Source organism: Patiria miniata, unplaced genomic scaffold (assembly GCF_015706575.1).
Source record: "Patiria miniata isolate m_02_andy unplaced genomic scaffold, ASM1570657v1 HiC_scaffold_13, whole genome shotgun sequence".
Taxonomy (NCBI): Eukaryota; Metazoa; Echinodermata; class Asteroidea; order Valvatida; family Asterinidae; genus Patiria; species Patiria miniata.
Genome location: NW_024037051.1, coordinates 7,400,912 through 7,418,268, shown reverse-complemented (window position 1 = coordinate 7,418,268; position 17,357 = coordinate 7,400,912). Strand labels below are relative to the sequence as shown.

General features: G+C 41.3%; 1 protein-coding gene across 4 annotated transcripts in view; it reads left to right on the top strand.

Moving 5' to 3' along the window:
• LOC119721174 (fibropellin-1-like) overlaps positions 1-17,357 on the top strand; it is a 50,044-nt gene that overhangs the window by 10,389 nt on the left and 22,298 nt on the right. Inside the window, exons 6-20 of one of the 4 annotated variants that reach the window (XM_038191070.1) lie at positions 476-586; positions 1,190-1,300; positions 2,285-2,407; positions 3,958-4,080; positions 5,379-5,507; positions 6,115-6,240; positions 7,261-7,377; positions 8,740-8,859; positions 9,606-9,734; positions 10,409-10,525; positions 10,710-10,835; positions 12,647-12,811; positions 14,334-14,444; positions 15,424-15,537; positions 16,615-16,725. In XM_038191070.1, the coding sequence (XP_038046998.1) occupies positions 476-586; positions 1,190-1,300; positions 2,285-2,407; positions 3,958-4,080; positions 5,379-5,507; positions 6,115-6,240; positions 7,261-7,377; positions 8,740-8,859; positions 9,606-9,734; positions 10,409-10,525; positions 10,710-10,835; positions 12,647-12,811; positions 14,334-14,444; positions 15,424-15,537; positions 16,615-16,725 (1,833 nt within the window). The remainder of the gene's footprint in view (positions 1-475; positions 587-1,189; positions 1,301-2,284; positions 2,408-3,957; positions 4,081-5,378; positions 5,508-6,114; positions 6,241-7,260; positions 7,378-8,739; positions 8,860-9,605; positions 9,735-10,408; positions 10,526-10,709; positions 10,836-12,646; positions 12,812-14,333; positions 14,445-15,423; positions 15,538-16,614; positions 16,726-17,357) is intronic. The other 3 variants (XM_038191071.1, XM_038191073.1, XM_038191072.1) reach the window with 3 other exon arrangements.

Below are 17,357 nucleotides of genomic sequence, written 5' to 3'. Positions count from 1 at the left end.
AGACATATATCCACCAGTATTTGTTGGTTTCTTCTAATGCCCCAAAAAGAAATTGGACTATGGTTTGTTTTGGATTGTAGCCCTTCTATCCAGCTTCAGTTGTAGATATTTCTAATGCCAAATTGAACAGCCTATACAATGCGCCAGCTGAGCCTAGCTAACAGGCATAAAAGTATAATGTACATATTAGTATCAGTATCAGGCAACCACCAAAAGGCCTGACTGAGAAAGTGCAATATTAGAGAGGTAAAGTCTGTGAAGCAGTGTACAGGTGTGCCAAGGATTCCTTTTAAGGAATTCTTTGTTTCATTACCAGAAAATGATAATAATAATAAGCTAGGTATAATTTTTTAATTGACTGCCAATCACATCGGCATAATTCTCTTCACATACATGTATACTGTTTGTCTGCTCATCTCTATGATTTCCTGGAATTCCATGCTGCAACTGACACTTTTTTATCTCGTTATTGCAGGTTATTGTGCTTCGGAACCTTGTGAAAATAATGGGACGTGTTATACAGGACAGTCTGGGTACATCTGCCTTTGCTTAGCCGGCTTTACTGGACAGCACTGTGAGACAAAACGTAAGTGGTAATGAAAACAAAAGAAGAAAAATACAACTAGAAAACAAAAATGAGATTTTGTATAAAACTTGAGGAAGGAACAGGGTGAAAGTTGGAAAAAAATCACTCGGGTGGGACTCGAACCCACAACCTCCTGCTTTCTAGTGCAGACGTCTTACCACTCGACCACCGAGCTTGTGGGATCGGTTGTCTGGTTTGAATGTGATGGAAAAATGGTCCTTGTGCTAGCAAGGCACTTTACCATTATTGCTTCGTCATTCGGATGGGACGTAAAGCCGTAGGTCCCGTGTGTTGTGTAATGCACATTAAAGAACCCAGTAACACTTATCGCTAAGAGAAGGGGTTTGCCCTGGTGTTTCTGGCACTTGGCTGCAATATGCACCGCAGCACCTTGTATACCCTTTATAAAGGTGCTACATAATGGGTCTCATATTTTTCATAAACTTTATTTACCTTAAAATAGACATAATTACCAGTGCCTTGAGTACCTTATTGTTGGTAGATACGTGCGCTATATAAGACTCAGGTATTATTATGTGTAGGTCACACAACAATGACGATTGAAATCCAGTCCGGTTTTCTTCTTTTTCCCCCATCTTCTAGTTTTGTGTAATTCCAACCCGTGTCAAAATGGCGGTACATGTTTCACAGGCCAATCCAGCTACAAGTGTGTCTGCCCCGGTAGTTTCACCGGGGAAGATTGTGAGACTCCAGGTACGTAAAATTACCAATGTGATCAAATGAAGTAAAATTTTTGAGACAGGGCTAGAACTCAAGGGGTAAAAACTACATTGATCGAACCTTGTCATGATTGAAAAAGACACAAAGAGTTAGAATTTGAAAATGAATAAAACTGCTGCACACTGTTTATTGATAGGATTTACCTAAAATGGTTTTAAGGCAGTTAGGGCATGGCATCACATTGCATTAAGGGCGCTGTTTACGATACAAATGTACATCTTATGCAAACTGGCGCGCTTACAATTCGTCAATTTACGGTGCATTTACATCTTTTGTGCCGTTCGATCTCCGTTTTTGCAGTGCTGTTTAATACATTATGGCTGTTCGAAAGATAGAAAATAGCGTTAAAATCATGACTTTTTGTTTTTGACCACAAAAATCTGAGGGAGGGGGGGGGGATGATCATATGGCCCATCCACCCCGGGTCAACACATTGGGGACATATGTCCTCCCTATCCCCCCCCCCCCCCATATCAACCCTATCCCATCCGCTGTGACCCGGGTTCGAATCCCGCCCAGGCCAACATGTGGATTGGGTTTATGTAGATTATTAAACTTTAAGGCATTTCATATTTGCCAATTATGCCTGCAGTTGTAGATTGGTGTGATTGACATGATAAATCATCAATGATTGGCATGATAAATAGTGGGCAGTCATTGAAAACCTTAAAACCTAACTACCCCGAATGTAATCAAGTATTGCAGTGCCTAAACGGTTTTGTAAATTAAATGGGTTTGAAACCATTGATAAATATTTATGTTATGGAGCCTATATACTATGTTTAACTCAAAGGAAGATTGCATGATAGAAGCCTGTCTCATTTTTATTTTTCAGGTTTTGTTTAAACATTTTGGAAAATTTGTAAACGGATATAGAATTGTTTTCATTTCAGCATTTAGACGTGTAAACATCACATCATTGGTTATTTGTGACTGATTTTTTTTTTCTTCTTTCAGCGAGTTGCACTGATGTTCCTTGTGAGAATGGGGGTTCTTGCACTCCAGTTGGTGGGAACACAGCAGACATGGTGTGCACCTGTCCAAATGATTTCTATGGTGTGCAGTGTGAGCATCATGTTGGTGAGTGCAAGACACTGGGGCACATTTCTTTCTACCAAATTGAAAATGTTAATCACATATTTTGACATTTATAATGTGAGTTAGTTAAGACAGCTTTTCTGAAGAAAAAAAATCCCTCCCAAAAAAAGGGTTTGAACCTGCAACCTCAGGATTGCTGTTCCAGTGCTCTACCAACTGAGCTATCCAGCCCTGGGGGTGGGGGTGGGGGGGGGGGGGGTGCTCATACCATACTTTCAATGGGGGGGTTCGAATCCAACGATTATTAACACTATATTACAAAATAGTTTACAAATACCCCTAACTCCGCTGGCTCTATCCGTATTTTGTGCACAGGCAGACATTATTGCCAGTATAATTTTTTTGGGTGTCAAAGCAGGGGGGGGGGGTTTGCATTATTTTTAAGGAATTTCTATAAAAAAAAATTGACAGAGCTGTTTTTTTTTTTTTTTTTGAAACACCCCCCCCCCCCTCCATCCGCGCCTGATGCCTGAAGTCACGATGCTAGCAACAATTAAACTGCAAACCTGGGAAATAGCAAATTGGGATTTCTGAGAAACGATATGCCTTTTTATTACAAATTTTCAAATCTGACTAAGTGTACCTAGTCAGTTTTCCTTTGTTTATTTGAAATAAATGCGTTTGTGGATGAATATCAGTGATTCAAATTTCCAAAGGAATCTCATATGGTTCCGTGACAGGAAATGGCTTTTTCATCTTGATCATTATGTAAATTAGCCATCAAGCAACCTCATAAAAAAGTACAACAAATTTAAATTCCCATTGATTTTGTCATCAAATGTTGAACCTTTAAGCACTTGTATTACATTGTATTTACTCCTCAATAAAATAAATAAAGCCATAGCGTGCGAGGCGATTTGAGGCCTGAGGCGGCATGAGGAGTAACAGGCAGGACTGTGTGGGGCAGCATGAGGGCGAATGGGTTTAAATTCTTCGTCATATTTTAAAAACTATGGTATACAAATAATGAATGTTTGTGAGTGCAATGGTAAGAATAATTTCATGAGGTGACAGATGAAATGTTCCATTGGAACATTTCATCTGTCACTGAATGAAATTATTCGTTCCATTGCACGAACGTGAAATATTCATTATTTGTTTTATATAACACCTGAAAAAAATCCTTGTCATCTGATTGGTTGACTTTTAATAGCCAATTTATTCAGGTTAAAACTGTTTAAAAGTTTGACAAGTTCATCATATTTATATTAATACAAACTGTTCAACAGGTTGAGAACAATCATATTAAATTTATCTCGATTTAAAACAGCACCACCACCAGCAGCAGTGACACCGTGCAATGGAAGTTCTATTCAGCATGCAATAGAACTTCCATTGCACTGTGCGCTGCGCGCCACGCGCGCGCAGTGTGTTTGTATGAATAATTCAATGACATGTGATCAACGATCCACCAATCAGATGACAGGGATTTATTCAGGTGTTGTATAATACCAGATAAAAATGCCATTATTTCACAGTCTTCTATGCCTTTCAATTGTCTAAGCATGAACAAATTGGACTGTTTTCTGCAGATATTTGCTCCTCTAGCAGCCCATGTCTGAATGGAGGAACTTGCTTCACATCGAGCCAGAACCAGACAGCATTTATCTGTTCTTGTCTTAGTGGATTTGAGGGAAACCTGTGTGAACGTTCAAGTAAGTCTCTGCCTGTTCAGACTGATGGCATACTTTCTTGGCTTTGCCTACTGTATGAACACTGTGTAAAAACAGTAGAAGCTGCTTTTTGACGGGGGATGCCCGATAGTCTGAAGGTCCGATAGTCCAAAGGTTCGATAGTCCAAATACACAAAATTTCCATAAGAGGGGGTTCGTTAGACCGAAAATGAAATAAGGTTTGTTAATCCAAACATTTGATGCAATAGTCCCAAGGTTCATTAATCTGAAGGTTCGTTAGTCCGAAGGTTCATTTATCCGAATTGACAATAAGGTTCAATAGTCCGAATCGACAATAAGGTCCGATAGTCCTAATCAACAGTAAGGTCCGATAGTCCGAAGTGTCATACTGACGAACTGTATTGCCCATTCGGACTATCGAACCCTACCGTATATTCGGACTATCGAACCTTATCATCTATTCGGACTATTGAATCTTATTGTCGATTTGGCCTATCGAACCCTATCATCTATTTGGACTATATCAAACCTTCGGATTTATTAACCTTATTCTATTTTCGGACTAATGGGCCCTTCGGACTATCGAGCCTTCGGATTATCGAACTTTCGGACTATTGAATCTTCGCACTAATGAACCTTCGGACTAATGACCCCTTAGGACTAAAGAACCTTCAGACTGTTGAACCTTCGGACCATCGGGACTTGCACTGTCTATAATGTGTAGGTCCACCAGAAGATAACGTTTATGAGTCTTTATAGAGAGACGACGATTTCACATGATGCGGGTACTTTTTTCAATAACACAAAAAAAACGGGCACAGTTGCCCAAGCCAGATATTCGGGAATTTTTCGGGTCGGTTTGGTTTCAGGTCAGTTAATTTTGCTTACATTTTTTAGTCGGATCAGAATGTCGGATTAGGGGAGTTTAGATTGGTTTCGGTTCGGAGTCGGTTTATAGCTATAATAATTCGGGTTGGTTTGGCTTGGTCAACCCAACCTGATGTACAACATTAGCGCGCACTGTACTGGTTCGCGTGCATATGGCATGACTTGTCCTCGGGTTTTCAGTGGGATATAGTCTACTACCGCACTACGCATGCATATTTAACTGTGTGTAAAACCTCACATGCCACATGCTTGGTTAACAGCAAAACTAGCAGCTGACACGTGATGGTTAGTAGACTAGTGCGGAGAACTCGGCTCTCGATCATGAATGTGTATGAGGTAAAGTAACATTGAGGTATAGTAACACGTACAAGTGTATCAATTGTGATTCCAGTTTGAGCTTGTTGTTAACCACGTGCCTGTTTTCCCCATAGATCCATGTGCGAATAACCCCTGCCTCAACGGTGGCGTATGCTCGCATCCGTTAGACCCAACCAACGACATGATCATGTGTCAGTGCTCCAACGGCTTTGTTGGTCAGCGATGCGAGATTATGGACACTGGTGAGTTGGCCAATCCTCATTGATAATTTCGTGTCAAGATTGAGGACTTGTCATTTTTAAGGGATGAGTTCATTTTTAAGTTTGATGAATAGGTAAACAAAAAAATGCTTCATGTATTGATCATTGTATTGAAACATGACAATGGAAAGGACAGTGGACACGATAATCATCCCAGCACAGGGACGGCGGAACACTTTTGAAACTGGGGGGCAACACCAAAAAGGGGCAATTGCTCAGAATAAGGGTCACCCACCGTCGTTGTGAAAGCGGAGGAAAAGAATGTGGTCCCATTCATTTCGCTACAAACCTATATGACAAGGAACAAATTATGAATACATTGTCCATCTTGCTCTTTGTGTTTCTTTTACCTAGTTATGTAGAGAGACCATATTTTTTTATTGCGAGAGGGGCACTGTTGCTTTTGATGGCCAGTGCAGTGACCATTTTATTCGCGTGAAGAGCACTATTATTTTCTAGGGGCCAGTTTTCCATCTTGAGTGGGGGCACAATTTTAATGTTGCTGCTTTTAGAAGCACGGTATGTCATGCAGTCTGTCTGAGAACTTGTAAGAAAAATTCACGAGTGTACTCTGTTTATCTCTGGGCAGGTGTTGGAGCTTGTGTTACAGGTGTTTGTATGAATGGAGGCACCTGTATCCCTTCGCCTTTTGCTGCTGGCGGCCTGACGTGCCTGTGCCCAGCCTCCCACACAGGCACTCGCTGTGAACAACAGAGTAAGTCCAGCTTTCATATGTCATGATCGTTAATTAGAGCCCCTCTACATTTTTGTTTAACGCTTTTTGTTTGTTCCTTTAACCATTTCTTACTCATGGTTTATAAGAAAGAGGGTAGCATAGTTTTCAGTCATAAGTTGAGCCTGTCACAAGCCAATGTGGCCCATCAGCCGGCGTTTATCTCCAGTTTCAGTAGCAGGAAACGACTGAGAATATTTCTATTCCTCCTTGATGGGATGCTAATCCATCGCAGGTTACTCCCCAGCTAAAGCTGGTACCCATTTATACTCCTGGGTGGAGAGAGGCAAGTGGAGATGAAGTGGCTTGCCCAAGGACACAACATATGGCCAGCAGCTGGATTCGAACCCCTGACCCTCTGATCATGAGTTACAAACACTAACCACCAGGCCTTCAATCAGATACGCTTGCCCACAATTTTCATCAGTAAAGAGTTGAAACTTTGAATACTCTTTGAATAGCTGCATTTTCTCAAATATGTGCAAGTGTTTGAAAGAGAGATTGTGTCCAAGTTGTACAAAACATTAAAAAGATTTTGCCAAGACTTGCATCCTATGAGTGTGTCCTGTTAGATGACAGCTAAGCTGCTAGAGAAATTGTCAGACTAACTTTACCCCAACACCTACCATTTACTGATATATTTTAACAAGATTGAGTTGACTCAACATACAAATATATATGGTCAGAAAATGGTGCTTAACACTTGCCAGAGAGCTTGAACAAAATTCTAAGGCCAATTTTTAGGACCAATTTTTTGTCTTTTTGTAAGTTCTTTTGGGGGGAGTGGGAGGGGGAGGAAAATAAATATTCGGGCAATTATGATAAACATAATTATGATATAACATACTTCTTCAAATTGTTCCCAGTATTTAGTTGCTTTTACGGCGGAGGTATTATTTTAACAGCCAACAGGTTCTAATCCAATTTGTGGCTCTTAAAACCTAGACAAAAGTTGCTCACAAAAGTTTAAGTTGTTGAATAACTGATTCATTGTCTACACAGATCCGTGCAATTCTTCTCCATGCCAGAATGGTGGATCATGTATACCAACCAGCAATGGTACCAGCTACCAATGTGAATGCCCGGAAGACTTTGTCGGCATTAACTGTGATGTTCCAGGTATTAATAAAAACCAACATTTGCAATCCCAACAGATTAGGTGTCATCCCTTCCCAAAACAAGCAAATTTGAATCTTATTCGTTAGGAAAGGGGTGGGGGTCACATGTTGTGGAACAGTCCTGAAGTTAAATGTGAGAGGCACAGTACAGTCTCTGTAGGGGGGTGTCAAAAGCTGGGATGAAAGAACAATATTTGCTGGTTCCAGAGGGCCAGCCTAGTGAGCGCTTTGTAAATATCTCACTGATGTCATTTGCAGGCTTTCAAGTATTCCTACTTTTCCTACTTTTTTTCCCGGATTTGGCTCGGGCTATTTTCTGCAACCAGACCCCTAGCCAGTTTTAAACGTACTTGTTTAAATCCGGCTGAAGAAACAACACCGTACTCCTTTTGGAAATTTTGCAATTGTGTTACTATCTGTTTTATTTTTTTAATATAACTTTTGAAAGTAAACCGTGATAAATATTATTTAGGTTGAAAACTATATTTTGATATTAGATTCTGCCCTTCACAGACATATAAACACTGTATACTCAGTGTGTTCCCAAGCGAAAGTTGGGCAAAAAATCACCGAGGTGGGACTCGAACCCACAACCTCCTGCTTTCTTGTGCAGACATCTTACCACTCGACCACCCAGCTTGCAGGTTCGGTCGGCTGGTTGTTTATACATCGGTGAAGCTAGGGTAAAACCTAATATTGATTAACATCACCTTGACGCATATTCCATCTTATGAATAAATGTATTTTACTTGAAACTTTGAATACTCTTTGAATAGCTGCATTTTCTCAAATATGTGCAAGTGTTTGAAAGAGAGATTGTGTCCAAGTTGTACAAAACATTAAAAAGATTTTGCCAAGACTTGCATCCTATGAGTGTGTCCTGTTAGATGACAGCTAAGCTGCTAGAGAAATTGTCAGACTGACTTTACCCCAACACCTACCATTTACTGATATATTTTAACAAGATTGAGTTGACTCAACATACAAATATATATGGTCAGAAAATGGTGCTTAACACTTGCCAGAGAGCTTGAACAAAATTCTAAGGCCAATTTTTAGGACCAATTTTTTGTCTGACTACTTTAAATTGACTACTTTGTCTAGCTACTTTGTATGAGAAAAAAAGAGACTCAAACAAAATGTGCCCACGATGTCTTTCGCTTCGCCGGGGACTCACCCGAAACGCCGCCGCACCCATGAAGCTGCCTCCCCATGTAGCAGGCGAGGCAAAGCCTCCTTACAACAAATGTTGCTAATTGATTTCACAGAGTTTGTGACTGGATATTTACTGTTAACTTCTAAATGCAGAGTATTGTTCCTATTTTGTAACTTAGACTATAATTTCTTTCTTCTTGGTTAACAGTCCCCCTTGCCTGTGGCAGCGATCCTTGTTTGCACGGCGCCGCCTGCATTGACGTGGGGGATGGAAATTACAGGTGCGCATGTCTGGAGGGCTACACCGGGCGCAGGTGCGAAGTCATTGGTAAGTTTGTTATGCAGTTAACCAGCAAATGTTGTTATATCATTGAATATTCCCATTGGAAGACAACTCACTTGAGGTCTAAATTGTATGTATTACAGCATACGTGGTGTGCATCACTTCACGTACCATGGGGTGCTGTGGTCCAATGGTTACGGTGTTCGACTCGTGTGCCGTGGTACATGGGTTCGAATCCTGACCATGGGAACATGGTGCTTGTGCTCTTGAGCAAGGCACTTTACCATTATTGCTTCGTCCTTTGGATGGGACGTAAAGCCGTAGGTCCCGTGTGTTGTGTAATGCATGTTAAAGAACCCAGTAACACTTATCGCTAAAGAGAAGGGGTTTGCCCCGGTGTTTCTGGCATTGGCTGCAATATGCGCCACAGCACCTTGTAAACCCCTAAAAAGCGCTACATAATGGGTCTCATATTTCTCATAAACCTCATTTACCAGTCTTTAATTTTAGACATAATTTCCAGTGCCTTGAGTACCTAATTGTTGGTAGATACGTGCGCTATATAAGACTCCGTTATTATTATTATTATTATCATTATTATATCACCTTGATCATTCTCAAAGACTTTTGAAATATTTTCATCCTGGCTGCTTTACATAACACAGCTTAATACTGTATGTGCAAAGTCCTTTTCTGAAACAGAAAAGATTTTCAGCATACCTTGTTGTCTATGAGTGAGTAGTTGAGATTTGTTTATTAGAAATATCGAATATTTTACATTTGGTGTTTAGGTCCATGTGTGTCTTCACCTTGTATGAATGGTGGACTATGTGTTGAAGTTGTCTACAATCCTGGGAACTTTGTGTGCCATTGCAGCAACCAGTATACAGGGCCTACGTGCACCATCCCACCCCAGGAAGGTAGGATTATGCACCGGGTCTGTGGCATTGATTGGAAGAAACTTCAGAACTCACACTCCAAAATTATAACCTGAGTAAGAACAGACTTTTCCTTTAAGCCCTGCTCCGTGATGTTTTGACCAATCATAGCCACAGTTAATGTCCAACATGCATGCACAACTTAAAGGTATATCATATTTGCAGCTATCCAAAAAGTAACTGACAAAATTATTGTTGAAAAGGCATACTTGGTTTAAAGATAGTAATGGCACTAAACTTCCTGTGAAATTATTCTTTCTGGCCTGCTGTGATTTTGAAGAAAATTATTATCTTCAAATTATTCTCTGTAACAGCCAAAAGGTTCTTTTCCAATTGTGGCTCTTTAACCAGTTCGCGCCGGGATTATTTTGACAAGAACGAAACAAGGCGCGGGATTAATTTTCACCCAACTCAAGCCAGACGGGTTGAAACCATGATCCTCGGGCAGCAAACTCATATTTTCAGCGTCGCTCACTGTGAGCAGGACGCTGACAGATATTTCTGGCCTCGCTCCCTGCGTGTTTATCTGTCATCCGTTCCGAATACCACAAAACCTTTGCGTGTATACACCTCATCCGGCGCGGACTGGGTAAGGCTAGACACAAGTTGCTCATGAAGGCTTAAGTTGTTAAATAACTGATTCATTGTCTACACAGATCCGTGCAATTCTTCTCCGTGTCAGAATGGTGGATCATGTATACCAACCAGCAATGGTACCAGCTACCAATGCGAATGCCCGGAAGACTTTGTCGGCATTAACTGTGATGTTCCAGGTAAATATAAACCGAAATTTGCAATCCCAACAGATTAAACCCCTCCCACTTCCAAAAACAAGCAAATTTGAATCTTGGTGGAAGATTGGGAATGGGTTGAGGGGGGAGTTTTTCTCCAAGAGAAAAAGAAAAAAAATATGCGAAAGATTCTTGACCATTACTGTTTGTTTTCCTTCACTCACAGATCCCTGTAGCCCCAGCCCTTGTCTGAACTCCGGTGTGTGTAACGCCATTCCTGCGGCAGGCGGAACGTGGGGCTTCTACTGCGTCTGCACTGGCCAGTACTTGGGCTTGACGTGTTCTGTACAACGTGAGTATATAACATGTAACATTCAGAAATCGTTAATTGTCCAGGCTGAGTTGTAATCAAGTTAGTCACAAGTCAAATTGTCAAGTTGCAAGCTTAATGGGTCATCCTATAAATTTGGAGTCCACTTTTTTCCCTGTCCCTGTCGCATCTGACATCTGTAATTTTATAATTCTGATGCACTCCTTAATGCAGTCATCCTCCAAGAGTGATTATGAATAGCAAACTACCTACCCAACAAATAATCCTTCATGATACTTGAATAGCAAATGACAAAGTACCAAGGTAACAGGGACAAGAAAAATGTCACACTTTGGACCCTAAATTTATACATTGACATTAGCCAGCCTCTGTTACTTGCAGGGGCGCCAATCGCTTCTCAAAAGTGGGGGGATATACCTTGATCACAACTAATGCGAGCACAAAGCGCAAAGCCCTTACAGCATGGGGTTCGGGGCCCACTTAAGGGCCCCGAAAAAAATTGATTCTAGACGCTCTTTGTGGTGCGATCTGAGGCAATTTCTGACCGCTTTAACCTTTTTTTTTAAGCAAAAGATAATCATTAAAACATCATTTTTGAGGTTGGAGTCATTGAATCAGCTATTATATTCTGAGCTAAAGGCGTGGGGTTCAGGGCCCGTTTAAGGGCCACGAAAATTTTGGATTCTAGATGCTCTGTGGTGCGATCTGAGGATATTTCTGACCACTTTAACCAATATTTTCCTAGCAACAGATACATTGTATATAATAGGGTCCTGTAAATGAGACACAGGAGTTCAAAAATGGGGGGGGGGGGACATTTGATATTGTGCCCCCCCATCCTTCAAAAAGTTGGGGGGACATGTCCCCCTGTCTCCCCCCCCCCCTCCCCCGCCCCCCCAGGATTGACGCCCATGGTTACTTGTGACCGTACTTGAGATTTCCCTTGTGTTTGACTTACAATTCAATATATCTATGATTGTTTGGAAATAAGAAAAACCTGCTGTTATCCCTTACTGCAAACCTTACAATAAAACAGAAGTAACTTTTTGTGTGATAATGTATCCTAAAACTGGATGTGCAGCGTACTGTACAGCTAAGGTTGAGCACATTTCCAACTATAAACCTATGCCTAAGAATCAATTAAACAAAGGCCCGAGTGTGATTGAAGACAAGTGACATGTTCAATTCTCCATTTTTTTCCAAAGAATCATGTGTAATTCTAAATGTCCATTAATTTGAATTATTCCTTATGTTATGACGCAGATATTTTAAACATTTTCTCTTAAGATTTTGGTGTTTTTTTTCAAAAGTAAGGCCAAAAAAAAATTGTTCTGCTTCCGATTACATGGCATTTGAAAATAGGGTAGGTAGGGAAATGTTATTTTTTTTTTTTGCCAATTTTTTTTTGTGTACGATCACATGGAGGTGTCTGCATGTAGTCAAGGGTAAAAGGTAGAAATTGATGGTTTTGGGTGTTTTTTTCTCATTTTTCCCATAAAAAAAATTAGCGTAGAGACTATCAGAATAGGGTAGGTAGGAAAACCGGAAGCAGAAGTATTATTAGTGTTTTTTGGCCTAAGAATAAACTTTGAAAAGTTTGTAAATTGTTTGAAATACTTATTCAAAAATGAGGCAACAGTTCAAAAGGATCAGTCAACATTTTGTTTTGTTCGCAGATTTCTTTCCATCAGAATAAACAATGAAATCAACATAAAGGGACTACTGTTTTAATTCTGGCAGGAACTTTGTCACAGTGCCTTGCTACGGACGACTGGAACTTCATTCAAGAGTACATGAAGACTAATTATGCCTTTTTTCCCCTCTTTTTCTAGGTGCCTGCGTCAGTAACCCCTGCTTGAATGGTGGACAATGTGTAGATGTACCTGAGTCAGCAGGCCAGCCCATCTATGGAACTGAACTACACAGTGGGATGCTACATTACAACTGTCGCTGTCTGGACGGTTGGACCGGCCAAAACTGCGAAACACAAATCACAGGTAATCCCTCATTGCTGAATATCTTTTCCAAAGACATCCTGGGCCAGATGCCATCCGGTTCGTTAGTAAAAACGTCATACGTGCGCGCACATCACTGATTACTCGCGCCCATTGGATAAACACATAGGTTGCGTTAACTTCCGGTTCCAATGATTCCAATGCTACTTAATGGGCAGTGGGCGTGGTTTAAACTGAAGTGACGTCACACTAACGAACCGGATACAGCTATCAAGTATAGGCTCGGTGCACATATACCCCCTCAACGGTTACAAAGAGACAGTTAGGGAAGACCACTGGGAAGGACATTTGAAAGCGTTCCCAGTGGCATATGGGGCTCAAGTGATGTCTGGTGCTCACGTGACGACGTCTGGGGTTTACAGGGATACGCCATTGAAGTGGAGTGCCGTGGCCTCGTGGTCTGTGGGCATTGAATTCGTGGTCGGCGGGAAATGCTGCGGGTAGTTGGTTCGATTCCGGCCTGGGGTTGTGGTACATGTGCCCTTGGGCAAGGCACTTAGTCACTCATTGCTTCTTTCCACCAAGGAGTAAATGGGTACCTGTGAGGGCAGAGATGGTTATTGTGATTGATTTTAGCTGTGACGTCATCAGGTGTCACGTACGTTACGTACTTCACATTAAAGATGCACATTTTCCCCATAGGTTTTGTACATGCTTTAAAACGCTCCACTTTGGCACTTTCGTAAATTTGATCAACTTTATACTTGGTACACACTTAGACCACTACATATAGATGGTCCAAGAAGAAATTCATCATCGTGGCGTCATGAGGTGTCAGGTTACATCACATTAAAGATGTATTGTTTCCCTATTGGTTTTGTACACGTTTTTCTTCAAACTGAACTTCGGAAGTACAAGTCTGATTGGGTTAAAACTTGGTATGCAAATTCACATGGATGTGTTATAGATGGAAATTGAAGTGACATCATCATCAAGTGTCATGTGAAGTCCCTTAAAGGGGCATTTTATTCTTTTATAGGTCTATATCTACAGAACTAAAATGTTCGATTTGGTTGTAACTTGACATGTACATATTATAATGTGCTGTTATAGATGACATTTATAGTGACGTCACTGATTGTTCATCCCGTGCTCAGAGTATTTCAAATATCCGAAACAGCTTGTGTTTGTCCACAAACACATTTCTAGTTGTGATTGATTTTAGCTGCCTTATGCCGAAATGGCTGCATCGAGCTGTATACTCCCAAGGGAGCTGAGATGGTTACTCCCTAGCTAATGCTGATACACATTTATACTCCTGGGTGGAGAGAGGCAAGTGGGGGTGAAGTGGCTTGCCCAAGGACAAAACATACGACCAGCAGTTGGCTTTGAACCCCTGACCCTCTGATCATGAGTCACAAACCCTAACTTCTGGGCCACACTCCCCCCACGGCTTGCTTGAAACCAGGACCTGTAATCCTCGACTTTCAATAGAACATTGCATAACAGTGATTTAGTATTTGACTATATACAAATTTACCCGTCTGTTCTGCATTTTGGTCAGATCCCTGTCAGTCCCTTCCATGCAAGAACAATGGCACGTGCTTCAGGAGCCACTCAACCAATAGGTTCTTCTGCAGTTGTCCTGAAGGCTTCTATGGACAACTCTGCGTAGGTGAGTGCAAAATGTAGTTTGCAGTTCTTGTTTCATATTGGTGGTACATTTGAGATAGTTTGTTCTCCACCTTTTACAAGGCTAAAAGTCGCTGAAGGTACAGAGATGAAACTTTTTTGATTTCAATCGGAAAACCAACTTTTTGACTTTTCCAACGAAATTTCCGATTTTCTTACAATGTGTCCCACAAAATTTGATTTTGTAACGATTTCTCCACAAAATGTGATTTTTTCTTAAACTATAATTTCGAAAAAAAGGTGATGAAAAGTCGATGAAAACGACACGTAAAAATAATCGCGAGCGTAGTTTTAATCTCTTTCACCAGTACCAAATTGAGTGTTTCTACTGTAGAAACACCAAGGCCAACGCTGATCGCGCCCTTTTCCGGCTGGAGCATATGCCCCCCCCCCCCAGTTTTGTCTTTGCCCCCCCTCCCCCCCCCCCCCCCCCAGTTTTCCCAGAACACTTTATGTACAAGTAGATTAATTATGTTTATTTTCTTTGCTGTTAAGATTCATAAAATGAAAGCATTAAAATATTGGTACTTAACCCTTAAAGGGCTGGGTTATTTTGACCATCTCTCCTCTCCCCCCCCCCCCCCCCCGGCCCTTTTAGGGTTAAGACAAAACACGCCTCACATGCATTTTACAGCCGTAGATAGTGTGCAGCCAACGTCTTTGCACATTTGTTTTCATTTATTATACACCATTCTGCAGTTTGATACATTTCTCATTCATAAAAACGACTACACCTCTAAGTTGCTCTAGTGGCTTATTTCCAGACCATTGACAATAGTACGTGCGCACGTACACAGGCTTGAGATTTGTTTTTACTGCCCCCCAAATTTTCCCTTGCCCCCAAATTCTAGAGCCTGGTGCCGCCACTGTTCATAAGACTTATTCATAACCAAGTATCACTTTAAACACAGCATCCTCTCATCACAATGATCAAAAGTTTAATTTATCGTTTCATCCAATAGCCGATCCCTGCGCAGCCAACCCGTGCAAGAACAACGCTACGTGTCAGTCAACCGGGAATGAGTACACCTGTATATGTGCCACTGGCTACTCGGGCGTTGACTGCACGGTGGAGGGTGAGTTGATATTAATTTTGGATTCCGTGGAGAAACTTTAGTTCAGGATTTGCAACCTAACCATGAAAGCAAAGGAAAGCCACAGTCAAATTGCAGAGTAGAATGATGGTAAAACTTCCTTTAGAATGGAGGCTTAGCAGCACATCCATGCGAACGCGAAAGACATTTCGTCAGCAACACCACGAAGTTACACCCATGTACATACCAGTAAAAACTAGCAATCGGAGAAAACGGCTTCTAAAGTTGAAGGCCTTCTAAAACAACACTTTGCATCAAAGTGGCAGAGCATTTTCAGTTGGGTTTCTCATTGTGGACACTTCATGAATTGAATTTATTAAATCTGTTGTTTTTCACCCGTTTGTGTATTAAATCAACAAGAAATAAGAGAAAAAAGTCTTCGTTCAAGGGGTGCTAGTCAGAAGCCATAAACCCATACATGCCATTGGGTGGCATGGGTGGCTTGTGCGTAAAGTGTTCGCCTCTCACCAAGGTGACCACGTTTCGAATCCTGGCCGCAGATCGCATGTGAGTAGAGTTGTGCGTTGGTTCTCTCCTGTGCCACAAGGGTTTTTCTCCGAGCCCTCCGGTTTTCCTCCCTCCGGAAAAATCAAACACTGTCGATCTCAGGCTGTGCTCCGTGGTCATATGGATCGATATGGCCGGCAGCCATAGGCCCCTTTACGTGCCAGCGGCCCAACCACGTTGTAGCCGCGTCCTTCGCAATTTAGCATACCAGCTGCGAGTAAGGATGATTAGCCTCCCTCCCAAATTATTATAGCCTGGGATCACGTCCCAAGTCATGATGCTAGCAACATTAGCAATGCTGCAAACCTGGAAAGGCAAACAGGAATCACTCAAAGAGGATACAGCTTTTCAAAAGAATCAACATGTAATTTTTTTTATGACTGTGCATTGCAGCCTCTAAACCTGATACCTCAGTCATATTTTTAAAACTTTACAGTGTTAGATTTTGACAAATTCAGGCAGGTTTTTGACAAACTTCCCTGCATATATAGGCCCTAGCAATTGTTCTTTATAAAAGAAATTTAAACCTGATGATAATTTGTTTGACCTCAGATCCATGCCACACCAATCCCTGTACGAATGGAGGAACATGCACATTGACGGATACATGGTTTGAATGCAGTTGTGCCCCAGGCTACATTGGCAGTGACTGCTCACAACAAGGTATTGAAGCATCATATGAGACCTACAATCCTGGCCAAATCTCGCTGGGCCCCAACCCCCGGCCCCGCTCAATGTAATTGTCTCTCATTGCGCAGTGTGTGCTCCATCAGCTGGAGAGAACACCATTGACAAGGGGAGCGGGGAGTGGGTGACCGTGGGAGGCTAAAGTTACTTCCAAGTGTCCCAACCATTTTGGCCAGGATTGTAGCCGTCACCATGAGATAAGCTTATATAGTCAGAAATTGCCACTTTGCAGTTGGGCAAAGTCAAAATTCAAAAGGGTGTTTGATTGTTTGTTAACCTTAAAGTTGGTATATATGTGTGTTTTTTTCAAAATTGCAATTTACTTTTCTGAACGAATTTGTAAGGAATTAATGTCCTGTAACAAATGAAATTGCTTGTTTGCATTTGCAGGCCTTTCAACAGTTTTTAGAAAAAAAACATATTTTTAATAGCGTTTTGAAATACATACTGAAAGTAGGTTCAAATCCAGCTGTGTTTTTCTATAATTGTGTGTTGACTTTCTTATGGATTTACTTTTTTTTTTTTTTTTTTATTATTTATGGGTTCATTCACTTTGCTGGTACCTTTCTTTTTGAGATACCTTGAAGAAGTCCGTAGCGGGGATTTAA